The following is a 20,446-nucleotide window of genomic DNA, read 5'->3' as shown; positions in this document are numbered from 1 at the left end:
AATTCCTCATCCCCCCCCCCCCCCGCCAAGTGACCCAGATGAAAAGTCAAAATCAAGGGCTACTGTTTAGGAGAAAATTAACCCCTTTCTTCCAGTAACCTCAAACAACTCCATTGAAAAGGTAGGAAACACTAAGAACCGATTCCTCATTGGAGACCTTGTAGAGTGTGACTGTTCCTTATTAACTGACAAAAGTCACCAAGTGGACAATATATCCTACCTATTCTATGTAGAGTGAGGCAGTCAGGCAGTTGCGAGAATGTTCTTACCCAGAAAATGCCAAAGCAATCTCTGCTTAAGATGAATACTCAATCAAAGGCCACCTGGGACTGGGAAGAAAGAAGTCTAGAAAGGTGTTCTGTTTACTGAATGGGTAACACTTTACCATACATTCAGCTAGGAACACTGCCAACCTTAGGGCATTCATTCTTACATCCATGATAATAGGATACAGGTTCAATGAATACCCCTACTTTCCAAACTGGGAAAGAACAAAGAGGGGGGAGGGGCTTGGCCAATGGCATCCAGACAGTAAGAGACAAAGGAGAAATTGATCACAGGTGGAGCTAGGAAGGAGCAGAGCCTGAGAGATGGGAGGAAGAGGAAGTAGGAGCTGAGATGAGGAAGTCTAGCCTGGGGCTGGCGGTGGGGGTCAGGTCAGGGGTCAGAAGCGATGTAGATCCTCAGAAAGCTCCCTTGCCTTAGTCAGGTCCAGTGTTCATTTTCAGGCCGGGTGAGGAGAGAGGATGAAGGGAAACTGGTCTGTGAAGCCCAGCTCCTCTGGGCTTCCAGAAGGTCTTTCCGAAGCTCCTTGGGAATCATGAATAAGGAAAAGGCTGGGTCCTGGAGGAAGTGGAGACAGGAAGTCAGGATGCCTTGCTGACTGCTGACCCTCCCTCCCCACAGCACCCGCCAGGCTGCTCTATTCCTCTTGTTCCTTGGAGAAGACTCTGCAGTGCAGCTGTTCCTTCCATGGGATCCCCACACCCTCCGTGCAGTGGTGGATGGGAGGTACTCCTGTGGGCGTGAACAACACCGATGGCAGCCTCCAGGTGACTTCCACAATAATTGCCCCCTGGGCCAACAGCACCATCAGCCTGACAGAGCAGCCAAGAATGAGCACGAGGCTTCTCTGTAAGGGGAAGAACAAAAATGGAACCCACGCTTTGAGCATCCTGCTGATACCAAGTGAGGGTAGAGGGGGCCCAGTGACTGGGTGAGGAAGAGTGGGATGTGGAGGGAGCAGAGCTTTGGCTCGGATTCCAAGGCCTCAGAAGAGCAGTCTTTCTCACAGGCTATCTTTTCCCAGGAGAGAGGTCTTCGCCGGGCAAGACTTTCATTAATGGGCTGATCCAGGGCCTTGTCTATGGAGCCATTGCAACTGCACTGCTATTCCTCTGCTTCACCCCACTCATGTGAGTACCAGCGATAAGATTCCACCTGGCAGGCCCTGCAAGGCTGGCATAGAAAGGGAAAGACAGGGCCCTTGCCCCCAAGGAACTTAGGGTCTGGCGAGGGAAGAAGGCACCAAACATGGTCACCGCAGTCCAGGGCCATCAGGACTATGCTGAGCCACTAAGAGGTTCAAAGGACAGAGCTTTTCAGCGAATTTCATAAAAGGAGGAAGTGGCAGCCCTGGAGAAGCCAACAGAGTCCCTGGGGGGTGCTGCCTGAAGCGGGCTGTCATTTCTTTGGTGGAAAGTAGTATATGCGTACCCCAGAGACACATTTTGAGGAATTGCCAGTGTCTTTGTGCAATGTCAGGTGCATTGAGAGTGAGAGGAAATGGCTAAAGATGAAGTTGAAAAGGCTTCTTGGTGTTAGTTCATAAAGACTCTTGAAAGTTGGCTAAATGTGTTGGCTAGAAGCCCAGAATGAGAAGGGCAGAGTTGCCAGAGGTCAGGCCAGAGAGTTTGGCAGAGGGGCCTCTGGCCAGTCTGAGTATCTCGGACTCGATCCTCAGTTGGGAGCCATGGAACTGTGCTAAAGTGGGAAGGAAAGCTCCTAGTGCAAGGTGTCTGTACACAGACCAAAGAGCAAGAGCCCAAGGCCTGAAACCAGGCAGGAAGTTGGTACCACAGACTACACAGCAAAGAGCCAGGTTTGAGCCAGGCAAGTGATGAGGGGCAGTCAAAGAGATGGGACTTGGGACTGATGGACTATAACGGGTGAGAAGAGAGAGGCACAAGGCAGCAGGGCAAACTGGGGAGCTATTTTTAAAGCATAATCAGCTGGACTTAAAGACCAATAACAATCCTTTACAGTTTGCAAAGCCCTTTCAGAGCTAACCTCATCTGAGCCCCACAGCCTGATAAGCAAGGTCTCCCCATTTTACAGAGGATGAAACCAATTCCCAGAGAGGCTGTGTGGCTTGCCCTCAATAACACAGGAAGCCAGTGGTGTCACTGAAGTTGACCTTGACCGGAAGTTCCGGTCAAGGCTAGAGCCCATTGTGGGGCAGAGAGCCAGAACTGATCAGGGGGGTCATTTCCTTAGCATGAAATATATCAGAATGAAGCTGTCAAAGAAAGTTGCAGTGGTCAAAGCAACAAACAACCCTATCAGAGCAAGCCAAGAAGCCAAGATGCCTCTGAAGCCTCAAGAGCCAGAAAAATCCACAGTCAGCCCATCTTCAGAGAAGCAGATATTGGTGGGTATCCATTGTGCCTGGAATCTAGTCTATCAGAATAATGGCAGTGAGACTCACAAGGAGAGGCACGTACAGTGTTTAAAGGAGTTATCATCCTCAATCTTATAGGGCATCTAGAATGCCAGAATGTGCTGGCAGATTATCTTATGATGAAGGGAAGAAGGATGAAAATTAAAAGAAATAAAGACTAATTAGAATCAGCAATGTACACACACACACACACACACACACACACCCACCCACACACACACACACCCCTTCACACTGAATCCACATTGAGAAGGGGATCAAAAGAACCCCTAACAGTGGTTGTAGCATCAGAGTAGAAACCAAAGCTTTGGTCTCTTGAGTGTCTGGCAGGTTGTGGTCAACACATTCTGTAGATGCCACAGGCCCATGTTAGCCTGAAGTGCTTAGAGACCAGCCCAAAGCCAAGGTACTCCTTCATTTACCTTGAACCCCATATCCTCAGCAGAGCTTGGAAGAGACAGGCCTAGCTGTTATTTACCATTTATAATTCTCTAGGACCAGAAATGCCCTGCTGCCCTCCTTGCACTCTACACTAGGAGCTGGTTTATCCACTTTGTGGATAAATCATGCATCTGTTAAATTCCACCAAAATGTCTTACAGTATCTCTTAACCTCCGTGCTGGGGTCTCAGAAATAGGTGAGACCCAGGCCTTGCCCTCAGAGAGCAATCAGGCTGGTGGAAAGGCAGCCTTACAGTAACAGGGCTGAGATGGGGGTTATGGTTACCCAGAGGAAGGAGGGACTGACCCTACCTGGGGAAGTCAGGCAGAACTTCCCAGAGGACTCTGGGGAACACCAGGTGGGCTCCTGGTGCTGGGAATGCACACGGAGGACCAGCAGGAGAAGACAGGGTTGCAGACTCCAATCATGAGATTCTGAGAAAAGGTAAAGCCAGTGCCTACTCCACATTACTGTAATTCTGTGCTCAAAGAGAGAGACAGGATTCTTTCTCTTTAAGATTTGGATACTTCCCTTCTAGACCTGTTCAACATCCTTCTTTCTTTGCCCTGCTCTGTAGCATCCCTTACCCTAGACTTCCAGAAAAAAGCAAAATAAACTGGAACTGATGAAGCCTGTGAAGACTACATGCCTACCTGGAGTCCCCACTGTCCATGGAATTACCACAGTCTACAGAATACTCAGCAACCCCCAGAAACCCTGGATGGAGTCTATGACAAACCCAAAGCCCCCAGAGTCTCCTCATCTCACAAGGACCCCTCAAGCCCCACCTGCCCCTCACACTGATTCTCCGTTGAATAGGGTTACTTTGGAACCTGGTCTTAGAACGTTTGAAAGCAAACTCTATGATCTGCTGTTCGGGTTAACTAGAAGAAATATGCCTTGGCCTATGGTGTCAAAGGAAGGGAAAATAAATATGAGACCATGGTCCACCAAAAAGTAGCTTTGGAGCCCCTACTGTATGCCCAGAACCTGGAATGTACATACAAGAACACCAGGCTTTAGAGCCATCATATATGGACTGAATACAAACTTCAGTGCTTAGTGGCTATATGTCTTTGGATAAGACCTTTCCCCACTGCCCTGAGGCATACATGGGTGGAGAGTGAGTGAAAAGTGGTGTCCAGAGGTGGAGGTGGAGAAAAGACACAAAGTGTGTCCAAGAGCCCAGAGGGGGTCTATGCACTGGAGCTCAGGTTGAACAGTGAGCTCCTGAGGTCCCTGAATGCCAAGATTAAGGCATTAGAACTTTATCTGGTAGGATGTTAATCCTGACTCCCTTGGAATGTAAGTTCCACAAAACAGGGATCTTGTCTGTCTGGTTTTCTGCTTGTACCACCAGCACCTAGAATGGTTCCTAAAATATAACAGACTCTCAAAAATGTTTGTTGAATAATTGAGTGAATGAATGAATGAATGAATGGATTATAAGCCGTTGCAAGGTTTGAAGCAAAGAAGTAGTGGCCAGATTTGCAATGATGTGGATGGAACTAGAGAGTATTATGCTAAGCTAAATAAGTTAGTCAGAGAAAGACAAATACCATATGATTTCACTCATATGTGGAATTTAAGAAACAAAACAGTTGGACATAGGGGAAGGGAAGAAAAAATAAAATGAAAATTGAGAGGGAGGCAAATCATAAGAGACACTGAACTCTAGGAAACAAACAGGATTGCTGGAGGGGTGGTCAGTGGGGGGAAGGGTAACTGGGTAATGGGCATTAAGGAGGGCACTTGATGTAATGAGCACTGGGGTTATATGCAACTGATGAATCACTAAATTCTACCACTGAAACTAAAAAAAAAGAAAGAAAAAAAAGAAGTGGCCAGATACATAGTGAAAGATCATTCTAGGAGTAGTTATTGAAGATGTACTTAGAAGACTGGAGGCAAAGAGCCCACTCAGGAGGTTAGTGCAATACTTCTTGGCCAGGCTGAAAGGCAGGCATACAAGGAATGAGAACAAGAATCTGGCATGAGAATGGACCACACCTGTGTACTGTTCCCCTCAGAATGGATGATACTCCCTTCTGGAGCCAGATGCTGGTAATTTTTAGAGGTTGCAAAAAGGGTCATCTCTTCCCTGGGGCATTATTTGTGTGTAAATCCAGTGGTTCTCCATCCAGCACAATGTGATGGTCATCCTGTACCCAAGAGCAGATGTTTATATAAGCCCTCACAGGTGTAGGCACCCTTTTGGCATGCAGTTCACAGATTCCACAGAAATAGGAGCATCCACTTTGTGCCAGATAATGAGGTGAACAAGCCAGACACTGGCCCTGCCTCCATGAAGCTCGTGGTCTACACAGGTACACAACGAAGGAATAAAGGCAAAATTGCAGCTTAAAATGTTGACAAGTGCTAGGAAGAAAAAGGACCTAACACTATGAGAAAGTATAAGGGACCAGGGGAGGAACCTGGTTTGGATTAGAGAATCAGAGAAGGCCTCTCTGAGAAAGTGACGTCTGTGCCGAGATCGAACGGATTACTAGGGTCTGGTCAGCAGAACAGTAGATTCTAGGCTCTGGGATGGGAGTCCAAGAGCCCAGAGGGGGTCTATGCACCAGAGCTCAGATGGAAGGGGGAGGTCCTGAGGTGCCAGACCTTTCAGGGCTTCACAGACTCTGGTGAGAAGTTCATGTTTTATCCGCACTCACGGAGGGAGGGTTGTTTCCTCGTGTGCTCTGTAATTTCGGACAGCGGGCTCCTAAGGACTGGAGAATGCCATCTAGAAGAGAAAAGGGATAGCGGATGGGAACTGGGTTGGGACTAGGTCAAGGATAGGTTCCGACAGAGAATGGACAACTGGGTCTTCCTCACGTGTCTTGGTTTGTTCGTGAATGGGACCCTGCTTGCAGGAGGGGAAAGGGGCACCAAGATGCCCTCTGATGGGCCCTGAGAGTCAAGCACTGGGCATTTCGTTCTTTGGTCGATGGCTTTCAATCCACCCCATCACCTGCTTTCCCACAAGTACTGGCTTGAGGAAGGAGTATCCCTTACAGAGTGATTGGCCTGCGTCTCCAGGACCCGGCAGGGGTCTAGAACTTCTGGCTCAGGATAAACGAAGCCCCGGTTGCAACGGGCAGCGTCAAGCCCAGGAGACCAACGGTTCTACTTCGCTGTCTCTCCCTGTCCCAGCAGCCCCCACACGCATCCCCAGGCCCTGATTGGCTCTGGACAGATTCACGCGTGCTCACTGGTACGCCTGGGGGGCGGGGCTTCGGGGAGGGGCATCCCCACGTGACCTCCGGCCCTTGGGACGTTGGCGAGGCTGGAGACTCTCAGGTCACCTAGTGAACTGGTTATGAGTGAGCTAATCAGTTAACTTTCCTCTACCTTAGTCCCTTCCCAGTGAGGCACTCAGTAGTTGTACACGTGCTTATTGCATGTCTCAGTTGATCCGGCTCGTCGAGAGGCATTAAATCAGCCGTCCATTCATCCCTCTGAAAAGTAAGTTCCTGTAAGTAGTAAGTCAGCCAATCGGTGAGTTTGGCTAAGTGCACATGATGCACTTAACCAAACTCAAAGAGGACGTTGAGTTGTTAAGGAAATAGAGTGGAGACGCGCTGAGGACAGTCCAGGCTGGAGCTGTGGGCACCCAAGACGAGGTGGTAAGACTGGAAAAGGAAATGACTGTTTAGCGGGAAGAGGAAAGAGGTTTCTTGTGGAGAAAACCCACGGCTGCGCCAAGCCCTGGAGAAGGGAATGAAACTTGGAAGAGATCAGAATTTTGAAGTTGGAAGGACCGTTACACACTGGGCACCTGCTCATTTTACAGATGGGGAAAATGGGGGGAAACGAGAGGGAACAGCACTTGCCTAAAGTTTCCAGCGAGTTAGTGGCAAAGCACTGTCTGGAACCACCCCAGAGCTCTCCTCAATCCTTGATTTGAGGTTGTAAATAAATCACTATATTCAATTAGATTCTGAGAATTAATTTCTTATTAAAATTTTTAATTTCAAAAATTAAAAAAAAAAAACCCACCTAATCTAACTGAAAGGAGAACTAGGCAAATCAACTCTCCTCTCTCAGTAACTGAGCAAGCAGATGAAAAAATTGGTATGGATATAGAATACCATCAACTGGGGTGCCTGGGTGGCTCAGTTGGTAAGCATCTGCTTTCATTCAGGTTGTGATCCCAGGGTCCTGGGATCGAGCCCCAGGTCGGGCTTATTGCTCAGCAGGGAGCCTGCTTCTCCTCCTCCCTTTGCCTGCCGCTCCCTGTGCTTGGCTCTCTCTCTCTCTGTCAAATAAATAAATAAAATCTTAATAAAAAAAAATGCCATCAACCAAATTGACTTAAATGACATTTATAGAATATTCCATCCAACAATAGTAGCGTACACACTGTACTCAACAGCTCCCGGAACATTTAGACCATGTTCTGACCTATAAAACAAGTCTCAACAAATTTAAATGAATTGGAATCATATAAAGTATGTTTTCTGATCACAGTGGAATTCAACTGGAAACTAATAGTTGGAAAATCATCAAGACTTGTGCTTATACATTTTTTTCAGTGAATATTTATCAGACAAGAAAGTTTCTAAGACTGTGAAGGACACAAAGATCTATTTGATGTAGGATCTTTCCTCAAGAATCTCAACTCTTGGATAGTTCCCCTGGTAGGATATTTCACCAATTTCCCAATGAGAGCAAGAACCAAATGAAGAGGAAGCATGTTAGGAGGCTGTACAAGGTGAATGTAGCAGCTCCACAAAGCTGTCAGGGAACCAGAACCCCTATACTGTTGTCACTGACATCCTTAGTCTGTGGCTTTGATCTTTATGGTTATCTCATGGTTGCCAAATGGCTGCTCCACCTCCAGCATCACATCCATATTCCAGGGAAAGAGGAGGAGGAGGAGCAAGAGGGGATGCGTTTTGGAAAAGAAGAAAACAACAAAGAGAAAGTGGTGCTAATATCAGAAAAGCAGAAATCCCCAAAGTCTTCAGCAGGTAGCCTCATGGTTGGTATTCTAAGTAGACAAGTCTCTCAAAATATTTGCTTAATAATAAATCTAGCAGAGTCCAAGGTTTTTATTTGCATTGCACATGTGGGAGAAGAGAAGAGTACGATCTTACAGATAGGTGTACAATATAAGAAAACAGAGATGTCAGTTATAATATTATTGTTACCAGAGCCATAAATTATCAAATAAGACAGCTGGTCAGAATTCCACTTTATTTGGATATCATTTTCATAAGACGTGGAATAATTTCTAATGTCTTTAGAGTCTCCTAAGACCACTTTGTTTAAATTGTTCTTCCAAGGGCGGATTTGTATCAACAGAGAACAGAACAAGTCAGTAACAGTCATGAATATTCATACAAAACTGTATATTGTAAAGGAGAACATAAATTATATTCTAATTAACATTCTCAGTTTTGGACAATATCAAATCAGATTCCTTGAGCCCTTTTATGACACAGAACAGTATCTTTTGATTTATAGCTTCAGGGGACGTGAACATCTTTTTCAATTCTTTCTAAGACTTGTTCCCCATGTTTCAAAACCTTTGAAAACGATTTTCCTGACTTCCCCCATCAACTTGGGAGAGAGGCCAAGCTTCTCAGCCTGGCAGTTAAGGTCCTTCAAAGAGGGAAGGACCTGGGGGTGAAGACTAGAGGAGAAAGAAGAAAGACATGGTATTGAGGCTTCAGAGAGAATCTTGGAGACACTGTTCTATCCTCGAAGCTCCTTAGCATCTGTTCCCATGAGGCTCCTAATTTTCAAGGTGAACAGAATTTCAGAGTGATTGAAGAGACAAAAGCCCCCCGTAGGCCATGAATTTACCTCTACCTCCCCCTCATGCCTCTTACTGCTGACCCTCCCCTCGGCTATTCCAAATGCTGTCCTCCACAACATGGATGAGGCCAGGGTTAGCAGCAGGGTAGGTCCTGGCCCTCTCTCATCCCTGAGATCCTGTTGGTGCTGATGTCATTGCTGCTGTTATGGTGGGGTAAGTGGAATGAGAAGCAGGGTGGGACGGGTGTGAGGAAGAGACAAAACGGTAGGGGTGAGATGGGTATCGGTGGGGAGTGGAAGACGGGCAAGGGCCGAAGTAAGGTGAAGAGGTGAAGACATAGAGAATTAAGTACTTGATAAATAATAAGTAATAAACGTCTTCCATGTGCCTGTTCTGTGACCCACAGTGTGTCCCATTTCATTTACCCAACAACTCCCTGAAGAATTATTGTTCTCATTTCACAGATGAGGAAACAGGCCTTGGGAGATTCAGCAACTTGCCACAAGTCACTAGAAACTTCAGAATTGGAGTGCCCAACTCTTCTGACTCTTAGTTCCATTTTAATGCCAGCCCATGCCACTCTAGAACTTCAGTGATAAACATACACACATCTGCTCTCTCAACACCATCATCTGTATGGTGGGTGTTAATTAAGTCACATCTTAGAGAAGAGAAATAGCATGGTGCTCCAGATCCAAGAGTGTTGAGACCCCGGTGGTGATGTTTTGAAATACTGGACTTAACGCATGGAAAGCCAGGTTCTAGGCCTGATGCTGTTACTCCTTTCTCTATAACCTGAAGCAGTCCCTTAACCTCTCTGAACCCATTTCCCATCTGTCTAAGGGACTATAAAAAACCATTATAAGGATGGCTTAACCTAATTTCTATGAAGGTGTTGGAAAATCTATAAACACTTACACAGGTCAGTGTTACTACCATAATTTTAGGATGGCATTACTAGAAGTGGCCTCGGGAGCCATGAAGTTCAGCCTCCCTCCATTTTGTACATAAGGGAGCTGCCGCCTGGGAAATGAAGAAAGCAGGGAAAAGAATAATTGTTCAGTGAAGGCCAAAAGCTAAGTTACAATCTACAATTATTAGAGGGCACTATGTGCTTTTGTAGTTACTATCTCTTAATTCTCACAACATTGCAGCACTGGTAGTATTGTGCCAATTTTACTGATTAAGAAACTGAGATTCAGAAATGGAGCTGCATGGCCAACTTCACAAGATAAAATTACTACCAACAATAAGAACAACAAAAAAACCCAGCAGGCTAAACTGGGGTGGCACACTTAGGAGTCCACAAGACCACCCTCAGGTTCAGTGATTCACAAGAAGCACTCACAGAACTCAGCAGAATTGTTATATTTTCAGTTACAGTTTATTATAACAAACAAATGGAGTTTAAAATAAGCAGAGGGAAGAGGCATGTAGGGCAGGATCTAGGAGAGACTAGGTATGAGCTTTCACTTGTCTTCTCCCAGTAGAGTTGTGCATACAGTGTTTACTTCTCCTGGCAATAATGTTTGGCGATATGCCCAGTGTTGCCATGCAGGGAAACTCACTGAGCTTTAGTATCCAGGGTTTTTATTGGGGGCCTGGTCCCATAGGCATGGCTGACTTTAGTCTCCAGCTTCTCCAGAGGTCAGGCTGATACCACATGTGGCCCAAGGTCCCCACCACAAATCACTTTGTTCATATGGTCTATCTGGCATGACCCATGGCCCTAGGTAAATAGACACTCTTATCAGGAGGACATTCCAAGGGCTTGGAGGTTACCTCCCTAGAGCTGGGAAAGGCTCAAACCTTCCTAGGGTAAGGTTAATCCTTGAATGCACAAGTGGGATACTGGAGGACACTAGGTAAGTCAGTTTTTCAACTTGAATTCCTCCCCACAGGGTTACTTTCTCATGTTTTGGTGGAAGTCAAGAAGATACCAGTGGAAGAGATATAATCCTTGGAATATTTGAACTTCCCAAGGAATCCCCAAGCAATTCTGTACCCATAGCCTACTGGCTCAATAAAAATATCAGCTCCCATGTAGCTATAAATCAACCCAGTGCTACCATAGATAATAACACCAAGGGCAGATTCCGCACTATTTGAAACCTTGAAGAACAAGACTGTACACTCCTGGTCCACAATGTACTTAAAAGGAACAGCATGACATATTTATTCTGTGCAGATCTAGAAACCAAGAGTCCTTCCTGTAGGGGGATATCAAACTCTCCATATCAGATGACATTCAAGCTCATTCAATGGGTGGTTTGTAAAAAAGATGTTCTGGTAATTGTGTGGTTTTTACTTCATAGGGCTTTATAAAATCCTAGGCATTTCATTTTTACAACAATAATACGATGATATAGGTACAATTGATAACTTTATTTTTCCAAATAGAAATGGCAAAGAGAGGGGAAGTGACTTACCCCACAGCATCCAGCAAGTAAGAGGTAGAGGACCGAAGTGATCACAGGTCTGCTGGAAAGGGGCAGAGCCTGAGGGGAGAGTTGGATTGGGAGGGAAGATGCAGCGTAGGAGCTGACCCTAGGAGGTCTGAGCTAGGAGACAGGTAAGGAATCATAGGCAATGCAGATCTTGGAAAATTCTCTCACCCTCAGGCTTGAGAGCCCAGGGTTCAGGTTCAAGCTCTGCCTCCTTAAGCAAGTCTCCTCAGTTTGCTCACCTAGACAGTGCAGAAAAGGGAAATATACTTGTGAAAATCTAACCAACAGTAACAGTCTCGGGTTCCATGAGGTTATCAGAGTAGGGGAGGGGTACCAAGTGAACTTACGGGTGAGAAAGCACTTTGTAACCTGGAAACACTGTGCATCATTGAAGTATCCATGAGAGTCCCTCTTTTCAGTCCAATCTGTCTTTCCCTTCAGACCAGACCCAGAAACCAGAGCTCCACATCCTAGAGATTCTTGTGGCTGGGGATCCTATGACCTTGACTTGTACCGTCAAAGGCACCTGAAAAGAAAGCAAAACCCCTTTCCTTTCCTGGAATTGGCCCACCATGTTCTCCAACACAGATGGCTCTAGCAACTCCTCCTTCTACTGCTGCACTTCACCCTGAAGCCTTAGGATTATAGCACCACCCTTGGATGTCGTTTGAATTTCTCCCCAGCTATGTTCACTGGAAATGCTGTGGTCATGTTCCAAGTGGTCTGTGAGTGCTGGTGGGCAAAGGAAGATCCAGAGTCTGGGAGAAATGGTGGGCCCAGGAGAAATTCCTTAGTCCTGGGGTGGGGTTGGGTGGGAGGAGTCTGGGAAGCTGTCACATCTTTACCGGGCTTCTGTGGCTGAAAGACCAGAGGTAAGAGCTGAGCCAGAATCAGACACAGATGAAGAAGAGGATGAAGGGGAACTGGTCTGAGAAGCCCAGCTTCTGTGGGCTTCCAGAAAGTCTTTCCGAAGCGACTTGGGAATCAGGAATAAGGAAAAGGCTGGGTCCTGGAGAAAGTGGAGACAGGAAGTCAGGATGCCTTGCTGACTGCTGACCTTCTCTCCCCATAGCACCCACAAGACTGCTCAATTCCTCTTGTTCCTTGGAGAAGACTCTGCAGTGCAGCTGTTCTTTCCATGGGATCCCCACACCCTCTATGGAGTGGTTGTTGGAAGGTGTCCCTGTGAGTGTGAACAACACAGATAAGGTCCTCCAGGTGACTTCCACCATATTTGGCACCTGGAACAACAGCACCATCAGCCTCATCGGGGAGCCAGACATACTCATGAATCTCCGCTGTGAGGGGAGGAACCAATATGGAATCCATGCTGCACGTATCTTCCTCCTACCAGGTAGGTACACAGGGGTCTCCTGACTGGGCTAGAACGACAACACATGGGAATCAAATTGAGGATGGGTGCAGGCTCAAACTTCACAGCCTTAGGGGGGAAAAAAAAACCACTCTCACTTCCTTCTGATTCCAGATAAGCATTCAGATTCCAATGTGTTGGTGAAAGGGCTGACCCAGGGCATTGTGTATGGATCCATTGTCTCCATACTGTTCTTCTTCCTTGTCCTCCTCACGTGAGTATCAGGTTAAAATGCACCATCAAGCCCTTTCCAACACCTACTACATTTATTTATGTTATTTCCTTCATCATCATTCTTCCAGTCTGTTCTTCTTTGCCCTCTTAACATGGTCTCTTATATCATTTAATTTAGCCATTCTTCTTCTCCAATATTTGCATTTAAGACTATAAATTTCCCTCTAAGCATGACTTTAGCTGTATCTCACAAACTTTAATACAAAGTATTTTAGTATCACTTGGTTAAAATATTTCTAATTTCCATTATGATTCTTGACCCAGGAGAGTTTTTCTTAGACACACCAGTGTTTTCTAATAATCCTGTTTTCTTTATTTCTAGCTTAAATCCAATAAGTGGATTTAATACTATGCATTATTTCAGTTATTTTCTTTGTGGCACAATTTTTGTGTGGTTTTTATAAATATTCCACATAGGCTTAAAAAGAATGTGTATTCTACACTTGATGAAGGCAGTGTCCCACAGATACATAGCCTTTAAATCAAGGTCATCTTTTCTAGTTGTACTGTGGCTTCTGCTCAGTGCCCTTCTCCGCACTTCACCCCCCATCCCTGCTCCCCTCTCTCACCTGGCTGACATTTACTCATCATTTAGGGCTCAGCTCACAGCCCTTCCATCATGTGCTCCAGGAAACCTTCCCTGGCACTGGGCTGGGCGCCTTTTCAGGGCCCCCACAGCCATCTGGGCTTTTGGATACTATTAGTGCTAATGGTTCTACTCTGATGTGGCGAAGTGTGGATATCTTTTTTTGTCTGTTTGCTGTTATGTACATCTTTTTGGCCTCTTTCATCTGTGTTCTGGTATCTTTTATCAACCCTGGAAATTTTTCAATCATTGTTTCATAGGTTGCTTCCACCCTTTCCTTTCACTGTGGGCTTCTCATTTAATATTTCTCAGACTTTCAAAAAAAAAAAATGTTTCTCAGGCTCTCTTTTTTTCTCTGTTTTTCCTCTTGCCCTGTGGCCTGCATTTTCCAAGGACATAGACAAGTAAGCAAGTGCTAGTTTAGAGATCCATACAAGGGAGATACCAAGGGGACCCCAGCCTTCAGAATCTCCATCCTTGCAGGGGAGGGTAGCACCCATACTGCCTAGAAATCCTCCCACACAGGGCGCCTGGGTGGTTCAGTCGGTTAGGTGTCTGACCCTCAATTTCAGCTCAGGTCATGATCTCAGGATCCTGGGATCAAGCCCCACTTCGGGCTCCTTGCTCAACGGGGAGTCTGCTTCTTTCCCTCTCCCTCTGCCCCTCCCCCCCACTCTCTTTCTCTAAAATAAATAAATCTTTTTTTAATTTAATTTTATTTTTTTTTTAAAGATTTTATTTATTTATTTGAGAGAGCGAGAATGAGAGAGAGAGCACATGAGAGGGGGGAGGGTCAGAGGGCGAAGCAGACTCCCTGCTGAGCGGGGAGCCCGATGTGGGACTCCATCCCGGGACTCCAGGATCATGACCTGAGCCGAAGGCAGTCGCTCCAAAGGCAGTCGTTTAACCAACTGAGCCACCCAGGCGCCCAAATCTTTTTTTTTTTTTAAAAAGAAAAAATCCTCCCACACACCCCTAAGAGCCTTCCTTCCCCAACGTGGTGCCCTGTCAGTATTACAGATGTTTTCTTTCCTTCCCCGATTCTCTTATCTCCTCCCCCTCACTCAGCAGTAAGTTTTACCTACTTCACAGGAAAAAAGCAACCCCCCAACACCTACAGAGTTATTGCCACTGGCACTGGTGATTTACTCCTTGCCTTTTTCAGAGAAAGAGACATCCCTCTTCTTGTCCAAGGTTAGCCTCACCTCTTTTGCCTGGGACTCCATTTCCTCCACACTCCATTAATCATCCCTTCTGTCTCCTAAATTTTCAATCACTCTTTCTTCACTGGCTCTTTCTCTGAAGTATATAAACATGCCCAAATCTCTCCTACCTCAGCCCCAAAAACTCCCTCTATGTACCATCCAATTTTTTTTTTGAGAGAAGAGTTTACACCCACTGCCTGATTCTCATCACCCTTACATTCGTCAGTCTCTCCTGCAGTCTGCTCTCCAGCACCATGCCACTGAAATGGCACTGTCTAAAGCAGTCAGTTATCCTTACTCTCAAAATTATTCTCAAAATCCAATGGCAGATGTTCTATATTTTTCTTGTTCACTTTAGGTAACATTTATGATTCTGGTGGGTGGGGTGAGGCCCTCCTACCCGTGGGTTTTTGTTTTTTTTGTTTTTGTTTTTGTTTTTTTTTTCACAATGAAGGAGGGCGGTGAGGCCATCTGCTGAAAGTGATGTGGGTGGGAGCAGGGGTGAGGGGAAGGGATCAAGAAGAGTGGTGATGGTGATGAGGCGATTGGAAGAGCGACACCAGTGTCATTGCTGCGTGATGTTCCCTCCCAGTAGTGGTGGTTGGAAGAGAAAGAGTGAATGGTGGCATTGATCTAGGTTTGGGTCTTTCCAGGCAGGATGTCATGGAAGGATGATAGGGTGGGAGACAAGAGAGATGTGAAAGCTGGGGGGAAAGAGCACTTCGAGTGGGTAGCCATTGTACCCTGAGGGGCAGGGAGGTAAGGAAGGGAAAACAAGAAGGCTTTCGCGAGGGCTAGGGAATGTGGTGTCTTGGGTCTGAAGCCTCCATCTGTGAGATCAAAGAACAAGAACACAAGACTGGATGGGAGCATAAGAAAGCTGAATAAGACAGAACTAGTCAGAGCATGGGGTATTGGGATTTGAACCGTCATAGGTGGAAAAGTTTTGGGGAATAATGCATAAGGGATAATGGTTAAAGGAGATCAGTCACAGTTAGGACTCTTCCAGTCGTGAGTGACAAGAGCTGAATTCAGCAAACTTAAGGAAAAAGGAAACAGTTACGGTTATTTGTTGCTATATTACAGTCCCCTAAGCTTAGTGACTTTAAACAATGGTTATTTTAGTATATAGCACAACTTCATGGATCAGGAATTTGAGTAGGGCCCAACTGAATGATTCTTCGGCTTCCTGTGGTATCCACTGAGGTCACTTGGTGATATTTAGCTGGCCGCTGGGCTGGGCTGGGCTGGGCTGGGCCAGAGGGTCCAAGATGCCTTCATTCACATGCCTGGCATTTTGCTGTGGACAGACAGAGGGCTGGGCTCAGCTGGGCCCCTCTCGCTTTCCATGCAGCGTCAGAGCCTTGCCTATCATGGTCGCTTCCAAGGCAAAAGCTGCCGGTCCTTTTCAAGGCTAGGCCTGGAATTGATAGAGGGTCACTTCCATCATATTCTCTTAGAGCAAGTCACAGACTAGCCAAGATTCAAGGGGAAGAGAAAATAGACCCCGTTTCTCCATGGGAGGAATGCCAGAAATTTGCAGCCATCTGTATGTGATCTGCTGCAGGAACATACTGACCATCTGTTAAGTCTAAGACTTCAACAACAGAGATTTATTTTCTCATAGTTCTGGAGGCTGGAAGTCCAAGATCCAGGTGTCAGCAGGACTGGTTTCTCCTGAGACTCTCCTTGGCTTGCACATGGCCACCCTCTTGCCTCTTCACAGGGTCATCCTTGTGTGCACACACACCCCTGCTCTCTGTCCTTCTTCTTCTTTTTTTTTAAAAAGATTTTGTTTATTTATTTATTTTAGAGAGAGAGCAAGAGAGAATGAGTGGGGGGAGGAGCTGAGGGAGAAGGACAAGCCGACTCTTTCCTTGTTCATTATGGCCTTCCCATTCCCTTGTGTTTCCCAGACTTGCATCATCATCCACCTTATCTGGTGGAGGGTTAGTGACTGTTAAAATCCAGCCCCTCCCCCTCAAGCCAGACCCACCAAATTAGAATCCTGAGGGGATGGGCCTGGGAACACATACCCAGGTTCTGCAGAGCCCAAGACAGAGCTCGATCCCACAACCCTGAGATAGTGACTTGAGCCGAAATCCAGAGTCTGCCACTTACCTACTGAGCCACCCAGGCGCCCCATCCCTGTTCTTACAAGGACACAAGTCATATTGGATTAGGATCCACCTAACAGCCTCAGTTTAACTTAATCACCTCATTGAAGGCCCTATCCAAATACAGTCCCATGGATTAGGGTCCATCCATATGACCTCATTTTACCTTAATTACCTTTTTAAAGGCCCTGTCTTCAAATACAGTCAGAATATTCTGAGGTACTGGGTGTTGGAACTTCAGCAAATGAATTGGATGGGATGAGGAGGACACAATTCAGCCTATAACAGGGAATATCTGTACTTCAGGCATGACTGGATCTAGGTATTCAAATGACGTTATTAAGAGTCTGCCATCCCCATGCCTTTGCTCTGCTTCCTTCTGTGTTTACTTGACCTCTGGAGGCTCTCTCCACCTAGTGGCAAAATGGCCAGGAGCAGCCACATGATTGTATCCTATCTCAGCAACTCTAGCTGAAACAGGACTTGTCTTCCTCTTGGAGACACATCAATTCCAGAGAAAACTCTGATTGTCCCTGCTTCAGTCACAGGGCCATCCTCAACTAATGTCCAGGTGGGTGAGGTACTTTTGTGGGCCAGTCCTAAACCTGCCTACTGTGCAATTTCAGTCCCATGGAAACCACAATAAAAGCTCCCACACGTGCTTCCCCCTCACTCCTACCTCCTGACCAACCCTGGTGCTTCCCTGTGTGGCCCTGTGTGGCATGGTGTGCCCCCTCTTGGGAACTTTGAAATTTTTTTAAAAGATTTTATTTATTGTCAGAGAGAGAGAGAGAAAGAGCACAAGCAAGGGGAGAGGCCGAGGGAGAGGGAGAAGCGGGACCCTGGGATCATGACCTGAGCTGAAGGCAGATGCTTAACTGACTGAGCCACCCAGGGGTCCCACCTCTTGGGAACTTTGAATAACAAACTATCTTTTCAACACAACCATCCTCCGATCTGTTGGCTTCACCACACTTGAATACAAACAAAATCCCACTCCTGGGGAAGAGCCAGACTGGGCAAAGCAGAGGGCCAGGGAGCAGGGCAGTTGCAGTTGCCAGGGCAAGAAAGGGAAGGGACCAGTTATGGATTCAATGGTACATCTACACAACAGAGCACTACGCAGATGTGAAAAAGACTGAGGAAGCTGTCAATGTACTAATATGCCCAGATACAGCGGAAATATTAAGAGAGAGAGGAAAGGTGAAAAAAAAATTAGTCTGGAAAAAAAAATCATATACATATTGAGACATTACAGGGCTGGGAGAGAAGCTGAGGAAAGGCACCACCATGAAGGGCCACTGGGTTGGAAGGCTGGGACTTTGTCGTGGGGGTGCTGGGGAGCCATGGGATGGCTGGGCAGGGAAGATGCAGGCCAGCTCTGGGGCAGGAGGCTGGAAAAGAGGCTAGGAAGAGGATCCAGGCCAAGAGAGTAGGGATTTGTGTGCCTGTTTGATAAGGAGAGGGGGGTACTGGTCACAGAACCAGGAAATGGAGGGAAAGGGTCTTCTGACCCCCAGCCCAGGGTTCCTTCTAGGAACAGGGAGACTGAGCACAGTATTAACCACAGGGCTCATTACCTTAGAATGAAGATACTTCAATGGTGGGAGGACAGGCCCATTGTCAAGTTCAAGGAGGCCCCAATCATTCAGAAACCAGAGCTGCTGGAGGAGCCAGAAACAGCCGTGAAGTCTGAAGCCAAAACCGCTGGGCATCAGATGGAGGTAAGTCCCTGGGCTGGGATTGGCCACCAGCCAGGCTGCTGCACAGCTGAGGCCAGCTGAACTCAACAAGCTGCCTGAACTCACTCACTGACCGTTGGCACCACCAAGGAACACTCCTTAGAAACAAAGATTGTCAGGGGCCCCTGGACCTGCAAACCCAACCCTTCAGGGTCAGAGCCCAGAGGGTCTGTGCTGCTGGCAATCTCTCCTCCTCATTCCGAGGTGTGGCCACTGGCAGGACTGGGCCTTCCCCGAGTGTCTGTCTGGTTCCTCAAGTCAAGTCCCCTTCCAGCAGCAGAGCCCCCTTTGCTGTGGATGGTGAGGACTCTGAAGGGCAGGCCCAGCCCTTGCCCCAGCTGGGGAGGCAGACTTGGCCACAAGTGGCCACTGCCCTGCCAGAAGAGAACAGTAAACACTAAGGTGTAGGCCTTGCTAGTCTGCTCTGGGCTGCCATAAAGTGCCCCAGACTCAGGAGCTTAAACAGCAGATATTTTCACAGTTCCAGAGGCCAGAAAACCAAGACCAAGGTGTCGGCAGGGCTGGTTTCTTCCAAGCTCTCTCCTTGGCTTATAGACGGCCACCTTCTCCCTGTGTCCTCACATGGCCTTCCCTGTGCGTGTGTCTGTGTCCTAATCTCCTCCTCTTGTGTGAGGACACCGGTCATAATGGATTAGGGCCCACGCTAATGGCCTCATTTTAACTTAATTATTTCTTTAAAGGCCCTGTCTCCAAATAAAGTCAGTGTGAGGTACTGGGGGTTAGGGCTTCAACATATGAATTGTGGGGGCCATGAGGGGGAGGGCACGGTTCTGCCTGTGACAGAGGCATCAAGGAGTTAGTCATATCCCTCCACTGGTGGGGACCCAGAGAGGAGAAGGGCTTGGCCAAGACAGAAGAATGCCAGGATCTTGTTCCCCCACAGTCTAGGGCACCTGAGCCAGAAGGACTGACCATGGACAGGAAAACTCCCAGACAGATCAAGATAGACACGTGGCTCACAGACGCCTAGATCCACCGGCCCAGTTAGACTTCACAGACCTACAGAGCTGGAGCAGCAACTCCATGTGAGACTCTAAGACCGGAGACCAGCACCAGGAGCTCACACATTCACCCCACAAGGACTCCCACAAGCCGGGACTGTTTGTCAGCCCCCTCACCCACCAGGGACATGCCTGCTCCCTGCCCTTGAGCAGCGCGGTCTGGGCAGGCAGGCCGACCTGCAGGGGCACAGATGACATACAGAGGAGCCTGGGGGGAGACAGCACTAGCAAATGGGCTAAAGCCATTGTCCACATGGGCACTGTGACCCAAAGTGACAGTGACCCTCCTGCAGCCTCGGGCACTGCCAAGCAAAGCTAGGCTCTGCACTCCACAGAGGGAAACTGAGACCCATGGGAGGGAAGCACCTGAAACACTAAAGAAGCCCCAAAGGTTTTCTGCAGGGACACGGGGGAGATCATGAAGCCTGCCCTCCACACCCCCCACATTGCAAACGGGGAAACGGAGGCTCACAGTGCCTTGGACCACACAGCAAGACTGTGCACTGCTCAGGACCCCTCCATCCCAGGACCCTTGTTCCCTGGAGCAGTCACCCCTGTCCCCTGGCTATTTTCTCCTGACCTTATAAGACTATAGTGCGGAGGCTGCAAACTCAAAAGCCCACAGGAGTCCCGCAGGTAACAAAATGAGTGCTGTTGGCCCCTATGGGAACCAGGTGGTCTTGAGAGCAGATGCCCCCACCTGCAGGGGGCGCCAGCAGCAGCGAACTCAGTTCCAACTCTTACCTGCCCCCTCCCGCAGCAGGAATGAGATCTGCTGGGTCTTCTGGTTTCTGTTTTATCTATTCATTTGTTTGTTTTCAGAAGAATCCAGA

At 47.4% G+C, this 20,446-nt stretch overlaps 2 protein-coding genes across 10 annotated transcripts in view; both read left to right on the top strand.

Moving 5' to 3' along the window:
* The window catches only part of SIGLECL1 (SIGLEC family like 1), a 17,430-nt gene extending 10,370 nt beyond the window's left edge, over positions 1-7,060 (top strand). For all 9 annotated transcript variants that reach the window (XM_073886476.1, XM_025849474.2, XM_073886480.1 and 6 more), the window contains 5 exons: positions 907-1,188; positions 1,310-1,415; positions 2,497-2,650; positions 3,699-6,338; positions 6,481-7,060. In XM_073886476.1, coding sequence (XP_073742577.1) covers positions 907-1,188; positions 1,310-1,415; positions 2,497-2,650; positions 3,699-3,713 — 557 coding nt within the window. In that variant the 3' untranslated portion in view covers positions 3,714-6,338; positions 6,481-7,060. The remainder of the gene's footprint in view (positions 1-906; positions 1,189-1,309; positions 1,416-2,496; positions 2,651-3,698; positions 6,339-6,480) is intronic.
* Positions 6,493-20,446, top strand: LOC112807199 (SIGLEC family-like protein 1). Its single transcript, XM_025849944.2, has 6 exons — positions 6,493-6,589; positions 11,777-12,060; positions 12,408-12,689; positions 12,822-12,921; positions 18,435-18,573; positions 19,496-20,446. The coding sequence occupies exons 2-6, from the start codon at positions 12,021-12,023 to the stop codon at positions 19,580-19,582; spliced, it is 648 nt and encodes a 215-aa protein (XP_025705729.1). The 5' UTR covers positions 6,493-6,589; positions 11,777-12,020; the 3' UTR covers positions 19,583-20,446.

The sequence above is a fragment of the Callorhinus ursinus genome, unplaced genomic scaffold (genome assembly GCF_003265705.2).
Source record: "Callorhinus ursinus isolate GAN/ISIS: 27379988/994484 unplaced genomic scaffold, GSC_fseal_2.0 scaffold71, whole genome shotgun sequence".
Classification (NCBI taxonomy): Eukaryota; Metazoa; Chordata; class Mammalia; order Carnivora; family Otariidae; genus Callorhinus; species Callorhinus ursinus.
The sequence above is the reverse complement of the archived record's forward strand: the minus strand, read 5'-3'. Positions and strand labels throughout refer to the sequence as shown.